The sequence below is a fragment of the Engraulis encrasicolus genome, chromosome 3 (assembly GCF_034702125.1).
Source record: "Engraulis encrasicolus isolate BLACKSEA-1 chromosome 3, IST_EnEncr_1.0, whole genome shotgun sequence".
In the NCBI taxonomy this organism is placed as follows: domain Eukaryota; kingdom Metazoa; phylum Chordata; class Actinopteri; order Clupeiformes; family Engraulidae; genus Engraulis; species Engraulis encrasicolus.
In genome coordinates this window covers 58,033,171-58,048,029 of record NC_085859.1, presented here as the reverse complement: position 1 = coordinate 58,048,029, position 14,859 = coordinate 58,033,171, and the positions used below count along the sequence as shown (strand labels likewise).

At 47.4% G+C, this 14,859-nt stretch overlaps 3 protein-coding genes across 3 annotated transcripts in view; 2 read left to right on the top strand and 1 right to left on the bottom strand.

The window, feature by feature from the left end:
• The window catches only part of anxa1a (annexin A1a), a 124,457-nt gene that overhangs the window by 33,161 nt on the left and 76,437 nt on the right, over window positions 1-14,859 (bottom strand). The gene's annotated exons all lie outside the window — the stretch shown is intronic.
• The window catches only part of si:dkey-96l17.6 (uncharacterized), a 32,743-nt gene that overhangs the window by 15,912 nt on the left and 1,972 nt on the right, over window positions 1-14,859 (top strand). Inside the window, exons 4-6 of the mRNA XM_063195770.1 lie at window positions 109-289; window positions 12,703-12,913; window positions 14,241-14,401. Coding sequence (XP_063051840.1) covers window positions 109-289; window positions 12,703-12,913; window positions 14,241-14,401 — 553 coding nt within the window. The remainder of the gene's footprint in view (window positions 1-108; window positions 290-12,702; window positions 12,914-14,240; window positions 14,402-14,859) is intronic.
• Window positions 9,158-11,241, top strand: LOC134445554 (zinc finger MYM-type protein 1-like). Its single transcript, XM_063194605.1, has 2 exons — window positions 9,158-9,248; window positions 9,708-11,241. Exon 2 carries the CDS (start codon window positions 9,760-9,762, stop codon window positions 11,122-11,124), a length of 1,365 nt encoding a protein of 454 aa, XP_063050675.1. The 5' UTR covers window positions 9,158-9,248; window positions 9,708-9,759; the 3' UTR covers window positions 11,125-11,241.

Sequence of the window (14,859 nt, the reverse complement as noted above, 5' to 3'; positions counted from 1 at the left end):
TCAGATAAGCAGAGCTAATCTCTCTGCTCTCAATGAAAAACAAGTCCACCTCTAACTTCTTGGGTCATAATTATTGACTAATGATTCCTTAATCTATATTTTCCTCAGACTCATCCAGTCGGCCATGGATGGCTTCAACGTGTGTATCTTCGCCTATGGCCAGACGGGATCAGGGAAGACCTACACCATGGTTGGGGGAAAGAACCTGAAGAACCCAGGGATCATACCTAGGACATTCAATAAGATATTTGAAATCATTCAGGAGAATGAGGCTAAGTTTAAGTACAAGGTAAGGTCATAATTGTGACTAGTTTATGTGCTGCCTGTTCGTCTAGTCTGTCTGTCTGTCTGTCTGTCTGTCTGTCTGTCTGTCTGTCTGTCTGTCTGTCTGTCTGTCTGTCTCTCTCTCTCTCTCTCTCTCTCTCTCTCTCTCTCTCTCTCTCCTGTACTGCTATCTTTCTCACTAACTGGCTACACTTTGAAGCTCTTTGCTCTCAGCCACGTACAGTAGTAATGTCACCAAAGCCCTACATAGATCTTGTTGTCACATAGGGTCAGATCTCTCTCTCTCACACACACACACACACACACACACACACACACACACACACACACACACACACACACACACACACACACACACACACACACACACACACACACACACACACACACACACACACACACACACACACACACACACACACACACACTCCTCACATTCCTCTTACTTGAGTTATCTCATTGTCTCTTCATTATGCTCTTATATCCTCTCAGGTCTCAGCCTGTGTGCAGTAGCAGTATGACCCCTGCACTTTTTTTCTCTTTTCTCTTTTTCTCCCTCTTCCTCATCTTACCCTCTCCCCATTGCTTTCCCTGTCCCTGTCCTTATCCACAGGTCTCTGCTAACGTCAAAGATTATTTTAATTCATAATGGACCGTCTCTGCTAACGTGCTGGAACTGTATGACCTTTTGTTACTCGTCTCATCTATGGCCTATACTGTTGCCTGTCCCCAGGTCTCGGCCTACATGTTGTGTATAACGACCTCCGCCTCTCACCTCATCTCGTGCTTGTCCATTGGACTACATTACTGGGGCTGTAAAACGACCTCTCCTCTTTTTCTTTCCTCCCTTCCTCATCTCTGTGGAGATTCCCATTTGTCCAGGTCATCTTAGTCAAAAGAGTTTGGTCGTAGGCAACTTACACTTAAGACACGGCATTATAAATGAGCTGTTACCAGAACGGCAATGACCAAGTCGTAATGTATTACTAAAGGCCCTGTCATAGTAGTTGTGAAAAGTGTTACGTTGCCGCTTCACTTCCACTAAGCGTCACCACCAAATGAGTCAGACGAGAACGAGGTTTTAAAAGTGAATGATCGTGAGGATTTATTTACAGTGCCGAGAAGTGCTCAAAATGCAAAACAAAAGACTTTCAAAAAGGAAAACAAAACGGGCCATCATAGGCATAACTAAAGATAAATACAAGAAACAGAACTGGAGGCAACCTCACGACAAGTTGCAGCAACAATGCTTTACATTCACAGTTCAGAGTGACAAAGATCTCACCTCTCTCAGAGCCAGTTCCAGACTGAAAAGAAACAAAACCAAACCCTCTAAATACCCCTCCAATTACCCTCTGATTGGCTAAGCTCAAAATGAACAAAGTACAATGATTGGCTGAAACACAAAAGCTAGGAATTCAATAATTGACAGAGATGGGAGAAATGATAATTACATGATTGGCCAAATACCTGCTGAGCTTAGTCTACCAATGAGAATGCAATTGGAAAAATTGGATGAGTCCATTAACACAAATGCATAAACAAAACAAAAACAATATTCAAAGTGAATATTAAAAAGGTAAACATTCCTGTCACCATTAAAATACATAACAAACATCAGTAAATATTTCTACTTACATTTCCCATCCCAACAGTAAACATAAATTACCTAAACATCACGTAAGACAAACACTCACCCCTACAGCGATTAAACTTTCCCTCGTCCAAGGTGGAACTTAAAGCACAGCTCACCCGAGGTGCGCGCTTCCTACAGGGAATCCATGCCAGACGGACCAGGGAGAAATCAGTGTTGGTGTGAGTAGCAACAAGTGTGAGTTTGGCAGAAACTAATATTGCAAAGGGATGAAGAGTGAAGCAGAATCAGTGGGCCTCTTACTGTTCGCTAGGGTGTTAACATTAAACTGCATTTAACGGTAAAACTGTGTTTGTGGTTTGTAGTGTGTGTCGCTATGTTCAAACTCACCGAGCAGATGCTGCTGCCGGTTCAATGGGGAAACATGCAATTAGCAATTAGCTAGGTGTGGCTATCAGTGTGGTGTATGCTGGGTAGTGTAGTGTATGAGTGCAGGGGGGACGCTACATGAAAAATAACAAACGACAGACATGCCATGGCAATTACACGGACGCAAACAAAAACATAGCCGCTATGAACGGGCTTAAAAAGTGTCACTTTTTACATTTCCTTCCCCCTCTGATGGCTCGGCCCCGGCGGGACGAGACAGAAAGTCTGCCACCGGATTTACTACGCCGGCCCTGTACTTCACCTCAAACCTAAATGGTTGCATAGACAAAAACCATCTTGTCACACGTGCATTTGAGTCCTTCATCTTTCCCAACCACTGCAGAGCTCTGTGGTCAGTTTCAAGGGTGAACTCCCTCCCCACAAGTAATACTTGAAAGTGTCCAACGCCCACTTGACCGCCAGGCACTCTAACTCCACGACCGAGTACCTGGACTCACGTGGGAAGAGTTTTCGGCTTATGTAAGCCACAGGTCTCTGATCCTCTGCCTCCCCCTGAAGCAGGACTGCCCCAAGCCCTACCCCAGAGGCATCGGTTTGCACCGTAAAGTGCTTGTCGAAGTCCGGACTCTGCAGGACAGGTTCGCAGAGCAACGCCCCCTTCAGGTCGACGAACGCCTTCTCATGCACCTCCTCCCACGGCACAGAGTTCGACCCCGACTTCCTAGTCAGGTCCGTGAGAGGTGCAGCTCGAGTGGCAAAGTTGGGGATGAAACGCCTGTACCACCCCGCAAGACCCAGGAACGAGCGTACATCCTTCTTGGTCTGCGGTCTGGCACAGTCTCGGACGGCGGCCACTTTGTCCTTCTGCGGACGAATGACCCCACTGCCCAACACATGCCCCAGGTAGTGCACCTCCTGCTGAGCAAGAGCACACTTCTTGGGCTGGATGGTGAGGCCTGCCTGGTGCAACCGGTGCAGCACCTCCCGCAAGTGCTCCAAGTGCTGCTCCCAGGTGGCGCTGTAGATAGCAATATCATCCAGGTAGGCTGCTGCAAAGGCACCAGTGCCCTCCAGGACCTGGTCCATCAGCCTCTGGAAAGTTGCCGGCGCCCCCTGGAGACCAAAGGGCATCACTGTAAACTGGAACAACCCCTGAGGGGTTCTGAAGGCAGTGTATGGCCTAGCTCCTTCAGCCATTGGCACCTGCCAGTATCCTTTGCATAAATCCAAAGTGGTGATGTATCGAGCCTTCCCCAGCCGCTCGATGAGGTCCTCCAGCCTCGGCATGGGGTAGGCATCGAACTGCGATTGTGCATTCACCTGACGAAAGTCGATGCAGAAGCGGATGGTCCCATCCTTTTTGGGAACCAGGACCACCGGGCTGCTCCAACTGCTGCTCGACCTCTCGATTACCCCCAGGCGCTGCATCACGTCCAACTCCTCCTGGAGTGCGGGCTGCAGGCGCTCGGGGATGCGATACATCCGCTGTCTCACTGGCTTGGAGTCTTTCAACGCGATGTCGTGCTCCACCCGGGACGTCCGCCCCGGCTGGTCCTGAAACAGGCCCTCTGGGATGACGGCCTGCAACTCCTGCTGCTGCTGTTCGGTGAGGTGGCTGCAGTCCAGCTCCGCTGGCGCAGCTCTGGACGGGAAGAACTGCTCAGAGGAGTCATCCTCCTCCTCCACCGCTCGAACCAGCAGCTGGTGGCTGAGTGGTTGGTCTCGTTCGTGCCACTCCTTCAACAGGTTGACATGGAATGTCTGCTTTGGCTTTCGTCGCTCTGGCATTTCAATCTCATAAGTCACTGGACCCATCTGCCGACACACCTGGTAGGGCCCCTGCCACTTGGCCAAGAGCTTGTTCTCTGAAGTTGGCAGGAGTAGGAGAACCTTTTGGCCGACCGCAGAGTCCGCTGCCTGGCTCTCTGGTCGTACCACTTGGTCTGTGTCTGCTGGGCCTGCTGCACGTTGTCCTTCACCAGTTCTGCAAGCTCCTCCATCCTGTCACGCATGTGCAGGACGTAGCTGATGACGCTGCTGCCCCCTGCTGGTTGAGGACTCTCCCAGGCTTCTCTCAGGAGGTAAAGCGCCCCCCTCACCTGGCGTCCATACAAAAGTTCAAATGGGGAAAATCGATTGGAGGCTTGTGGCACCTCCCGATACGCAAATAGAAGATAAGGCAGCCACTGGTCCCAGTCCTTCGCATTTGCAGCAACGAACTTCCGCAGCATACTCTTCAGCGTGCGGTTGTATCTCTCTACCAACCCGTCGGTCTGGGGGTGGTAGGGAGTGGTCCTAATACCCTTAATGCCTAGCAAACTGTACATCTGTTTGAGTGTTTTGGACAGAAAGGCTGTGCCTTGGTCAGTAAGCACTTCCTGTGGTAGGCCTACACGTGAAAACAACTGTAGTAGTGTGCGTGCAATGGCGCCTGCAGTGACTTTGCGCAAAGGGAATGCCTCGGGGTATCGCGTTGCATAGTCACATACTACGAGTATGAATCTGTGGCCTGACCGTGTGCGTTCAAGTGGTCCTACAATGTCAACTGCTATGCGGTGGAATGGTGTGCCTATGATAGGTAGTGACATCAGTGGTGAGGGTTTGACCTTGTGGCTGCTTGCTAGCTGACATGTGGGACAACTCCTGCAGTGCTGCTGAACATCTACGTACAACCCTGGCCAGTGAAAACGTGCGGCTACTCTCTCAAGGGTCTTCACGCTACCTAGATGTCCCGCCCACGGAATATCATGACTCAATGCTAGCACTTTAGCTCTCAGACTCTTTGGTACCACAAGCTGCTCTACTCTGCCATCCTCTGGTTGGTGATAGAGCAGACCCCCCCTCACAAAATAGTACTCTCCAGTCAACTCTTTGGCAACACCAGTTTCAACTCCATCAATTTCAGTTACTTTCTTAAAAACATCTTCCAACGTAACATCATCTTTTTGTAAAGTAGCAAAATCACTGGGTAACTCCCACAATCCAGCCCCCGGTAACTCTTGGCCCGCCCCCTCTAGTGGAATGTTTTGCACGGTTCCCAATAGTTTCTCTCTCCGCTTCTGCCTGCGGGTTTTCAGAACTTTGGGCTGCTTTGGGGGTTCAATGTCAGTGTTGCTGTATGGCATGTGGTCTAGGAGGTTTTTGTTCACAGCCTGTTCAGGGGTTTCCCCTTGACCACCCTTGGCTTGGGCTCTGGTCACCACCAGGCTAACCGGCTTCGAGGCCTTCACCAGTTCAGGAAGTATCAGCACATCCTGGCCCAAGACCACAGGATGGCTTAACCCCTTCACTACCCCCGCCGCAAGCCTATAGGCCTGGCCTCCAACCTCCACACAGACATCTGCAACAGGGTAAGTATGTTCATCGCCATTTACACAGCAAACCCTCAGTTTCCGTTCTCCCAAGGCCTCATGGGCCTCCACTAGATGGGGCTGTACCAGAGTTTGGGTGCTACCAGTATCCAGCAAAGCTACTGTAGACTGACCATTAACAACAACAGGGGTGGTCTGCACTTTCCCCAAGCATTCTACCTGCTCCCCCCCAGGTCTAGGTAGCCCAACCATTCCTGTCCCCTTGGCTACTCTAACGGGGCAATTTCTGGCTATGTGGCCTGCCTGGCCACAAAAATGGCATACAAAAGGGACTCTAGTAGGTGCATTTGTGGATGTTGCGGGTGGCTTAGCATGTGTGCTAGGTGTTGTGTATGTTCTAGGCTGTGCAGAAGGAGTAACAGTGCGAGTGTTGGTGTCTGTAGGCCTACTCTGCCCAGATGTACTAGGACCAACTCCACTACCCAACCCCCCAGGTTTACCTCCAGGTGGCGGTCGGTTGGTCCTCTGGAACCTGAAGTTCTTGGGTCCACGTCTGGCCGACAGGAACGCCTCCACCCACTCTGCAGCTTGCTGGCCTGTTGTTGGCTTGTGCTCCTTCACCCACACACGTACATCAGGGGCCAGGGAACGAAGATACTGCTCCAGCACGATGATTTCCCCGACGTCCTCCACCGTCTTCCCTGCTGGCTTGATCCATTTCTTGTAGAGGTCTTTCAGTCGATGGTAGAGCTCCCTGGGCGTCTCCCCTTGGACGATGTCTGGCTCCCGGAACCTCTCCCTGTAGATCTCTTCATTAATGTCGTATTTCATGAGGATGGCTGCCTTGACTTTGCCGTAGTCCATCGCTTCACCGACGTCCATTGCTACGTATGCAGCGCGTGCCCGGCCTGTCAGGTAAGGTATCAGGTACACCGCCCACTCTGTTCGTGGCCACCTATAGGCTGTTGCCAGTCTCTCAAAAGTGGTGAGATATTGTTCGATGTCATCACTTTCTTCTAACTTTGGAACAGCTGCTCTTGTCCAGGCTACTGGCGTGGTTACTGGTGGATCTGTTGCTGGCCCGCGTGGCGCTGCTGGGGTGTGCTGGTCTGCTTGTCGGTCCTCTGGCGCTGGTGGGTCTTCTGCTGGGTGCTGGGGTCCTTCAGCCTCGCCCCTCTGGTTCTCACCCTGCTCAGCCCGGCGCCGACCTCCATCACTGGCAGCCCTTCGCCCCTCCTCCAGGTCGTCTCGAAACTGGTTCATCTGGACCTGCACATTGCGCCACCGCTGCTCCTGCTTCATGGCTTCTTTCTGCTGGGTCTCGAATGACTTCTGGATGAGCTGGTAGAGGGCCTGCAGGTCTCGCATCTGTGGCTCCTCCGCCTGCAGGTTTGGCATCTGTAGGTCTTCCTCTGGAACGACCTCTTGCTTCCCTCCGGTGGCTCCTTCTTCACTCACATCAGCTGGCTGGTTCATCATGGTGCTTTGCCTCACAAGGCGCCGATACATGACCCAATGGTGGTGCGCTTTCTCCTATGCTCCACCAGGAGAGCGTTAGGAACCCGCTTTCTGACACCAAATGTGAAAAGTGTTACGTTGCCGCTTCACTTCCACTAAGCGTCACCACCAAATGAGTCAGACGAGAACGAGGTTTTAAAAGTGAATGATCGTGAGGATTTATTTACAGTGCCGAGAAGTGCTCAAAATGCAAAACAAAAGACTTTCAAAAAGGAAAACAAAACGGGCCATCATAGGCATAACTAAAGATAAATACAATAAACAGAACTGGAGGCAACCTCACGACAAGTTGCAGCAACAATGCTTTACATTCACAGTTCAGAGTGACAAAGATCTCACCTCTCTCAGAGCCAGTTCCAGACTGAAAAGAAACAAAACCAAACCCTCTAAATACCCCTCCAATTACCCTCTGATTGGCTAAGCTCAAAATGAACAAAGTACAATGATTGGCTGAAACACAAAAGCTAGGAATTCAATAATTGACAGAGATAGGAGAAATGATAATTACATTATTGGCCAAATACCTGCTGAGCTTAGTCTACCAATGAGAATACAATTGGAAAGATTGGACGAGTCCATTAACCCAAATTCATAAAGAAAACAAAAACAATATTCAAAGTGAATATTAAGAATGTAAACATTTCTATCACCGTTAAAATACATAACAAACATCAGTAAATATTTCTACCTACATTTCCCATCCCAACAGTAAACATAAATTACCTAAACATCACGTAAGACAAACACTCACCCCTACAGCGATTAAACTTTCCCTCGTCCAAGGTGGAACTTAAAGCACAGCTCACCCGAGGTGCGCGCTTCCTACAGGGAATCCATGCCAGACGGACCAGGGAGAAATCAGTGTTGGTGTGAGTAGCAACAAGTGTGAGTTTGGCAGAAACTAATATTGCAAAGGGATGAAGAGTGAAGCAGAATCAGTGGGCCTCTTACTGTTCGCTAGGGTGTTAACATTAAACTGCATTTAACGGTAAAACTGTGTTTGTGGTTTGTAGCACTGGCGCCGACTATGGGGGGGCACGGACCTTTTTGCCCCCCCAAAAATAAAGTTGGGGGGCAAAAACCCCCCAATAATTGTGACATACAAATATCAAATAGGCCTAGTACTGAATTCATGCTAAAAGACCACTGAAACCAACTTTAAAAAATAATAGCCTGCCTAGCTATCTAATCTAAAATGTTAAGATCGGACATGACCTGCCAAAATAGGTTTACAGTAGGCGCGAATTCTTGCCCGCAAAATACATAAACAAAATTGCGTAGCTATAGCAACCAAAGACTCGCTACTGTACCAGAGATTCTCTCTGACTGTACTGAGGCAAAAATAGCAAGTGTGAACAGTGAGCAGCACAGAAATGAAACAAAATGGACAAGTGGGTCATCCGAAACAATAAGCCGGCATCCACCAGTAATGAAGGTAGGCCTGGTGTTGTGCAGAATGAAGAAACTGAAGTCGATGTTAGAGCCGAAGATCCCCAACCTGTACAATACAAAGAAAAGTCGCAGAGACGGTTCAGAGATAAATGGCTAACGTCTTACAGTTGGCTTAACATTGACAACGGCAAAGCCTTTTGTAAAGTCTGCCAGTCATGTGAAAGTCGGAAACTTTTAACATTCTCCACGAAGAAAGAGAAAGCGTTTCTCTCCGAAGGCTTCACCAATTTCAAAAAAGGCCCCGAGAAGTTCCGAGCTCATGAAAAGTCGAGGTGTCACCGAGAGGCAGTGTCAAAATATGCAAGCTATGAGCGCGGGACCAATGTCGTCCAGACCCTGTCCGATCAGAAAGCGAAAGAAAAGGTTCAGGCTCGGGATGCTCTACTGTCGGTGATCTCCTCCTTGTGGCTGCTGGCCCGGCAAGGCATGGCAATAAGAGGTCATGAGGACTTCGACTCCAACTTCATGCAGTTGGTGATGCTGAGAGCGGGGGATAATGAGGCTCTTGCTGGCTGGATGAAGAGGAAGGACAAGTTTAAATTCTTGTCACACGACATTCAAAACGAAATCATAAAAATGCTGGCCTTTGAAGTCCTGAGACAAGTTATTGTGGATGTAAAAGAAGCAAAACTGTTTTCCGTTATAGTGGACGAAACCTCCGACATCACTCAACGAGAACAAATGAGCATTTGTGTCAGGTAGGCTTTGTTATATTTTTTTATTATTTAGATGTCTTATTTATTCATTTTGCCTATCTCTTTTTCTTTTGCAAGTTCGATGAAAAGTTCAGAAAACACGGCATTGGATAGGCTAGGCCTACCCCCTCCCCCACTTTTTTTTCTAAAGACAATAGCCTAATAAAAAATAGAAAACACTAGGCCTATACATTTGTTTAACTAAAGCACAGTGGAAACGTCGCTCCATAAAATAAAAGGAAAAAGGAACAGACGGTCTTTTCTGAACCTTTCATAGATAGGCTAAGTTACACTTCACCTGTAACTTGAGGCCTAAACATTTATAGGCTATCCCAGGCTAATTTATGTGTGTGTTTTTTTTATTGTAGGCCAAGATTGTTCTTTCTATTTTGTGCACATTGAACTTGGTGTGTGAAATGCGCTGGTTATAGACCTAGGCTACATTTTGCTTTGCCTTGCCAGGTACGTCAACGAAAATCTAAAGACCATCGAGGACTTCATGGGCTTTTATTAAATGGAGACGACCTCTGCCGAGACACTGTCCTGCGCCCTGAACGATGCCCTTCTCCGGATGGGCTTGTCCTGGTCCGACTGTCGAGGGCAATGTTACGACGGGGCCGCGAACATGTCCGGGTGCAGGTCTGGAGTGCAGGCCCGGGTTAGGGCTCTCCAAGAGGAGGCGATGTACGTACATTGCAATGCGCACACTTTAAACCTCGCCTTTCAAGGCGCAGTGGCTGAGTCTAGCGCATGTAGAGATGCCATGAACACAGTTAAAGATCTGAAAAATTCGATACGAGAGTCACCGAAGCGACAGGCATGGTTTGATGCCTTCCGAAAGCCTACCGGCGGCAACAACTTGCGCCCTCTCTGCCCCACTCGCTGGACGATGCGCGTCAACAGCGTAATATCTGTGCTGTCCAATTACACCTGTTTAGCGAGCTACTTGTCCGATGTTGCAGACAAGTCACGCGGTGACATTCGGGACAAAAGTAGTGGTTTTCTGAATCAGCTTGGGAAGTTCTCGTTCTATTTCACCCTGTGGGTGTTAAAGGACGTCATGCATCCGATGGAGCAAGTGAATTCTGATATTCAGTCCCCACAGCTGTCACTGGCTGATGTCAAGGCAAACATCGACGTCCTAACGAACAGTTTGCTGTCAAAGCGAAATGAAGGCTACTTCAGTTCGTTCTATGAAGGAGTCGTCAAGAGCGCTCTGGAGAGCACAGTTGTTGGCGAACCCAAAATTCCCAAGGCGCGTACCGTTCCACGCAGATTACAGGATGGAGGGAACAGCACAGGCGTGCGCACTTACTCGGATCCAAAGGCATACTTTCAGAGTTTGTATTTCCAGGTCCTTGACAGCTACACTGCCTGTCTGAACAACAGGTTCTCGGAGGCTTTCAAACGTGCCCAGCTCACAGAGGATGCGCTACTGGCAAAAATAACCGGAGATACAGGGACTTTGGACTGGGACAGCACGGCCCTCTCCAAAGACGTGGATGTGGGGCGTTTGGAAGTACAGCTTGAAATGCTTGGTGACACATGCAGAGCGCGCCGTCTCACTATTCGCTCCATGCACGACCTGAAGGAGTTTTTCGTATCCGATGTGGGTTTGAAAGGGCTGTTTACGGAGGTGGTCAAAGCCATCCAGGTGTTCTACACATTGCCAGTCACTACATGCACAGCAGAGAGGTCCTTTAGTGCTTTACGTAGGCTTAAGACCTACCTGCGGAGCACCATGACCGCTCCGAGGCTGAATCATTTGGCTGTTCTGTACACACACAAGGAGCATACAGACCAGATTGATTTGAAAAAAATTGCCAATGAATTTATCGGCGCTAATGGCAGAAGGGGCGAGGTTTTTGCGAAGTTTTAGGAGTGGTGGCTTATCCTATTAAGTGCGAGATGGTTTTGTTCCCGATCATTTCGATTTAGGCTACCTGTTAATTTACGTGGCCATGAAAGAGATGTAGGTTATTGCCCAAGTTTACAATTTAGATTAAAATGAATTTCGTCATAATAAGTTCTTAAACTGTTTATCTGTTTTTCTGCTCATGAGGGCTGTTTTTTTTTAATTGTTTATTGAATAAAATATTTTAATACGATGTTTAAAGTCCTGCGTTTTTTATCCATCCAAAAAGGTTAACTCTAACATGAGCTCTTCACGCTTGCAAAGGTGAATAGAACGAATGCAAATGAGTCTCGAGTCTTTGATCTTTCAACTAGGCTTACCGTAAGTTTAGCCACTGCCGACGTCATGACGTCACGCCCCAGCCCCCCCCCCACACATTATTTTTTTTTTTCGCCCCCCCAATGTTTACATGAAGACGGCGCCTATGGTAGTGTGTGTTGCTATATTCAAACTCACCGAGCAGATGCTGCTGCCGGTTCAATGGGGAAACATGCAATTAGCAATTAGCTAGGTGTGGCTATCAGTGTGGTGTATGCTGGGTAGTGTAGTGTATGAGTGCAGGGGGGACGCTACATGAAAAATAACAAACGACAGACATGCCATGGCAATTACACGGACGCAAACAAAAACATAGCCGCTATGAACGGGCTTAAAAAGTGTCACTTTTTACAGTAGTGTAGTACTATAGTAGTTAACTTACGATGTCTATTACAGTGTGCCACAGGAGGTACGGCGTGCATTAAGGGGCTACCGTGGGTCTGTATCCCTGGCCGTCTGGTCAGGCCTCGTTCTACAAGCTGTATAACGTCCTCTACTGTTATTCGCTCTCCTATATTACTATGCAGGGCTCTAAATTAACACCAGCCAACCGGCCAAATGCTGGTGAAATTTCAGTTTGGCTGGATGGTGGTCTGTTACATAGGTTTTTGACAAGAAAGTACACTTGACTTGACTTGACTAGAAAAAATCAACTTACTAGCCACTTTGACCCATTAGCGAGTATGTAATAAGACTAGCATCTGTAGCCATTTTGGCTGGTGATGACAAAAGTCAAGTCAAGTCAAGTCAAGTCAAGTTGGTTTTATTGTCAATTTCTTTACATGCACTGGTCATACAAAGAATTTGAAATTACGTTTCTTGCTTTCCCATGCAGACATAGACTAATCTAGGTAAGGACATAGACAGTATAGACATAGACAGTACTCATACATGGACATAAGACAGTATGGACATAGACAGTGCTCATACAGACATTTAAAGTGCAGGACTGGACAACAGAAGACTTGTAGAGAACATACATTAAGAGGAGGTATTTTGTTGTGCTTTTATTCTAAAATTCCTTTGTAGCGTCCGTTGTAGGCTACATTACTGGGGCTGTCCTGTATGTGTTCGTCTTGGCAGGTCTCGCTCTACAAGCTGTAGCCTATAACGACCTGTCCTTTTTCTTTCTCCCCATTCTTCTGTGTGTCCGTGTCCGCAGGTTTCATTCTAGCTGTATGACGACATTTTTCTATTTCCCGTCCTATGTGTCCGTGCGGGCAGGTCTCAGCCTACATGTTGGAGCTGTACAATGAGAAGCTGGCAGACCTCTTTGTGAGCCCGGCGGAGGCGCTGAGGAAGCGCATCGAGCTGAAGAAGGACAAAAAGGGGCTTGTGTTCGCCCAGGGCGCCAAGACAAAGGAGGCCGCCAGCGCCGGCGAGCTCTTTGCTCTCTTTGAGCAGGGCTGTGCCAACCGCCACATCGCTGCCACCAGTATGTAATGCCACCACAGTATAGGGCTTCTCTCTCTCTCTCTCTACCGCTTACTTTCACGCTCTCACTTGGCGGCAAGCGCTTTGCTCTTTTTTTTTGCTGTGCCGACTGTCACATCGCCGCCACCGGTACGGCAGCAGTGCATAGACGGATGCATCTTTGGCCGCCTGTCGGACTTGTTTTAAAAGGATAGTAGTCTACAATGTGTCTATTGCACAGCCATCAAACAGGCCTTTGAATTGTACTGGTTAATTACTTAAGCAACAGCCACTGGCGTGAGAGAGTGCATGGTGCATCGTTATGATGACTAGCACTGCCAAGTTTTGATGTTTTGTATTTGATGTTTGATGGGTTTTTTTTAATTCCCAATAGGAAAGTATATTTATCAAAGCTCCTACATGACCTGAATGCTAAAGATTACTTACTTTAGTCACAGTCAGTGATATTGTATCCTATCCTACCATGATAAAAACAGACGTTCAGCTGTAAACAGTGAAGCAGTTATACAATATGGGTAACAAGAGACTTTAAACTATTTAGCTAACATGCTGATTATTAATTTAATGCAGCAAATGGAATGAATGATAAATAAGCCAAGTGACTGACTGACATTTTTGGAAACATCACCTCTCACTGCCCCAGACATAAAATATTAAATGTGTAGACAACATTCAACTCTAAAGGCATTTCTATTCATGAATTTGGTCATCTGGCGAATGCTGTCACCACAAGCAAATTGCTCCTGCTGTATATTAATGCGGAGGAAGTATTGCTTTTCCTTGACTCACTTATTTGGAGTCAGTTAGATATCAGATAGTGCTATCAGTTGAACTACAAATACAAATAGTTTTTGTGAGTATAATGCGGGCAGTATTCATATAATGTGTTACCCAGAAATGTGTTGCTTACTGTCCTACAAAGAGGAATGTGGAGATAATTGTGAATAATACTTTTAATCATTTTAAGTATTACTATTACATGTGGAATGGAGGAGTTGTTATAGTCTGTTGACTTAAGTGTTGGGAAGAAGGTAGTTAGGGGGCAGAATTAGGAGACAGGCGACATTACATGCCTTAGCTATAAATGTAGAAATGCATGTTACCCTAATAAGCCACAGTTTAGTAACACCTTCTTTGAAACATCTATTCATATGTGTTATGAACCCATTTCAACCATTGTTAAGCTTTATGAAGTAATGTATGTCATTTGTATGTAATTGTTAGTGTGTTAAGAAATGTTTACCAGTGTATCTGTGTGCGTGCGTGCGTGAGTGTGTGTATGTGTGTGTGTGCGCGCGCATGTGCGCACGTGTGTGTTTGTCCTGCAGAGATGAACGTGGAGAGTTCCCGTTCACACCTGATCATCGGCATCATGGTGGAGAGCCGTAACCTGACCAACGGCACCGTGTGCTACGGCAAGCTCAGCCTGGTGGACCTGGCAGGCAGCGAACGGGCCGCCAAAACAGGAGCCAAAGACGGACAGCTGAAGGTCCCTGCAAACTCTCCATCCACTCTAGCCATCCATGTTAAAACTCCACACCCACTCTATGCATTAAACAAGCTGCTAAAACTGGAGCCAAAGTTGGCCAGCGGAAGGTCTCTCGTCGCTGCATCTTTACCGCCTCCTCTTCATGCACATGCATTTGTCAAGACCACTCATACTGTAGTTGGCAATTACATTAAGTGAGACAACACTGATTTGTACATTTGAAACAAAAGAGTGTTTATTTTGAAAGCATTTCATATCAGTAATGTGAATTAACCCAAGAGTGTGTCAGGAAGTGAGTGTTGTAGCTGAAACTGATAATCCTTTATATTTGTTGCCCCTCAAAGCGAAACTTGTTTGGTGTCACTAATAAGAGGCTAATTTCATAAGTAAATAACCAATGAAAAATAATCTTCCCTTCTCTCTCTCTCTCTCTCTCTCTCTCTCTCTCTCTCTCTCTC